General features: G+C 51.2%; 1 protein-coding gene across 1 annotated transcript in view; it reads right to left on the bottom strand.

The window, feature by feature from the left end:
* The window catches only part of Nfxl1 (nuclear transcription factor, X-box binding like 1), a 44,499-nt gene extending 43,522 nt beyond the window's left edge, over window positions 1-977 (bottom strand). Inside the window, exons 1-2 of the mRNA XM_055629385.1 lie at window positions 827-977; window positions 257-496 (exon numbers count right to left, since the gene is read on the bottom strand). Of these exons, the coding sequence (XP_055485360.1) occupies window positions 257-494 (238 nt within the window). The 5' untranslated portion in view covers window positions 495-496; window positions 827-977. The remainder of the gene's footprint in view (window positions 1-256; window positions 497-826) is intronic.
* Window positions 978-2,399: the final 1,422 nt, after the last annotated feature.

Here is a 2,399-nt window from a genome sequence, read left to right as displayed (position 1 = left end):
AAAGAAAGAAAGAAAGAAAGAAAGAAAGAAAGAAAGAAAGAAAGAAAAGTTCTGACCAGAGAATAACAAAGGCAGTATCAATTAAAATGAAGATGAGAGAGATAAGATGGAACTCTGCCTGAGCCTGAGCAGGTCCCCAATACTCAACTCCCCGAGCGGTTAAAGAGTGGATGGGGCAAGGAGGGCACGAGCAGCCAGCGAGGAGTAGGGAAGTGCCGGGGGAGCTCGGTGGGGCGGGGCACCTAGCCATTCTCACCGCTGGCCCCCGGGGTCTGCCGGGCTTCGCCTCCCGCTGAGCGCTGCCTGCGACCCGCAGCCGCCGGGGTGGCCGCTCCGTCGGGGCCGGGGCCGGAGGGCACGGCGCCCCCAGACCCTTTGACTCGCCCTCCTCCTGCGCCGCCAAGGGGGACTCCATTTCCAGAGGAGGGGACTGTGGCGGCCCGTCCCCGGGCTCGGCCTCGGCCAGCGGCCACCTGGCGCCAGGAAGGGTCCATCCCTGCAGCGGAGAGATAAAGGGGGAGAAGGAGCGTGAGCGGGCGTCCGAGGCTGCGGGCGGCTGCCGGGGAGCCGCGGGGTCGCGGCGGGAGGCGCACAGACCCCGCCACATGGCAACCGACCAGGTCTGAAGAGGTCGCGGCCCTGTGTCGCCCCAGGACGAGTCCCCGCCAAACCCGGACTCGAGCGACGGGCGAGGGGGGGAAAGACTAGAAACAGAAATGAACCCCGGAGTCACGAGGACCCTCCACCCGGGGCAGGAAAAGCCGAGCCACAGGAAATTCTCCTCAGCCTAGAGAGAAATGCGGTGAGCAGAGAAGCGCTAACTGACCCTTCGGCCGCGGCCGGGAACCAACTGCTGGAGTGGACCGCTCTGAAAGCTACGTCTCCCTACCGACGGCGCCCACCGCCGGAGACTACAACTCCCAGAAGCCTCTGCCCGTGGACCCGCAGGGTGCGTGGCAGCGTCGCAGCTTCCTTATCCGGAAGAGCTTAAGGAATTCTTAGTGCGCAGGCGCCCACGGGGTACTCTCCAGCCTTCGGGAACTGTTTTTCCCAGCGTGCTCTGGGGCTCGTGGACGGTAGATAACTTCACTGGTAGGCACGTCGGGATTAGCAGCTGCGCTCCGGAAATCCGCGCGGTGTCAGGATTTAGTCAGAGAGGGTTGGATTGACGTGCAGTTGTCTTGGCCTTCGACTTGCTGCATGCAGGTAGAGGGGAAGGTTCTCTCGTCCAGGAAGTTTTTACAAAGAAAACACTGAAGTCCTCCTGGGGAACAGGGACAGGAAAGCTACGGAAGCATTGTGGGAAAGTGGCTTGAGTTAAGAAAGCGCTCTTCTGAACTCCCAATGAAATCCAACCCTTATGATTACTGTCTTTTATAGTTTAAAGCGAGCTTTTCCCTAGAGGCGACTTATTTTACCTTCGAGACTGCTCCCTCAAGTAGATTTCATTAAGGAAAATAACAAAGCCAAGAGCTAACGTTACACTGCGCTGAGTAGACAATAACATGTATAGATTGTAGAAATTAATTTAGTAGTCCGTCTTGGACTGGGCAGAATTTTGGTTAATATTTGGAATTATACCATCCTTAAATTATCCTTCAATTTAATTAATTCCCCAACATTTGCCACAATTAGCTAATATTTAGGTGCCATTTTATGTGTCCAGGAGTGGACAAAATATTTGCACATATGCCTTTGTAGCTTTTTGTCTTTTTTTTTTCCTTATGTTGTGTTTCGATATGTGTATTTACACATCTATAAAGTTTACATATATAATTTATTGAGGCGAGGTTTTTAATTGTCTGGGCTGTCCTTGAACTCAAGATCCTCCCACCACCGCCTTTGAAGTTGTTGGGGTTGCAGGCTTTCAACACCTTGCCCACTGACTTAACAAATTTTGCATTCAAACAACCTTTTTTATCATTCCAACTTTACCACTGAAAATATTGGAATATAGATAGGTAATTGTGGTGAAACTAAGCTTTAATTCTAGTCTGTTATTGAGAATCATGCTTTTAACCTCTTACACATTAACTATTGCATCATGACCTGTAATTTATCCAAAATCAGTAATGTCCAGGGAATGTTGACAGGCCATCGATGAGGGAGACTGTAGGCTCAGATGTTTCAAAAACCTACTTTATTTAAAGTTCTTAAATGCCTCTACTTCCCCTCCAACCCACCCACCACACCCCACATACACACACACACTAGTTAGGAAAAAAGCAGGTTAGTAGGGACAAGAGCTGGTTAGGAGTATTAGGTTTTGGGAGGCAATACCAGTCTCAGTCGTCCATATTCCAGAAGTCCAGGTGAACAGCAATCCAGCAAATATACCAGCAACCTTGATGTGTTCTCTGGAACAGTCCTCTCTAGGAGTGTATCAAAGTGATTTGAAG

The sequence above is a fragment of the Psammomys obesus genome, unplaced genomic scaffold, assembly GCF_907164565.1.
Source record: "Psammomys obesus unplaced genomic scaffold, mPsaObe1.curated_primary_1811, whole genome shotgun sequence".
NCBI classification, from domain to species: domain Eukaryota; kingdom Metazoa; phylum Chordata; class Mammalia; order Rodentia; family Muridae; genus Psammomys; species Psammomys obesus.
Note: the sequence above shows the minus strand (reverse complement) of the source record. Positions and strands in the feature narration are given on the sequence as shown.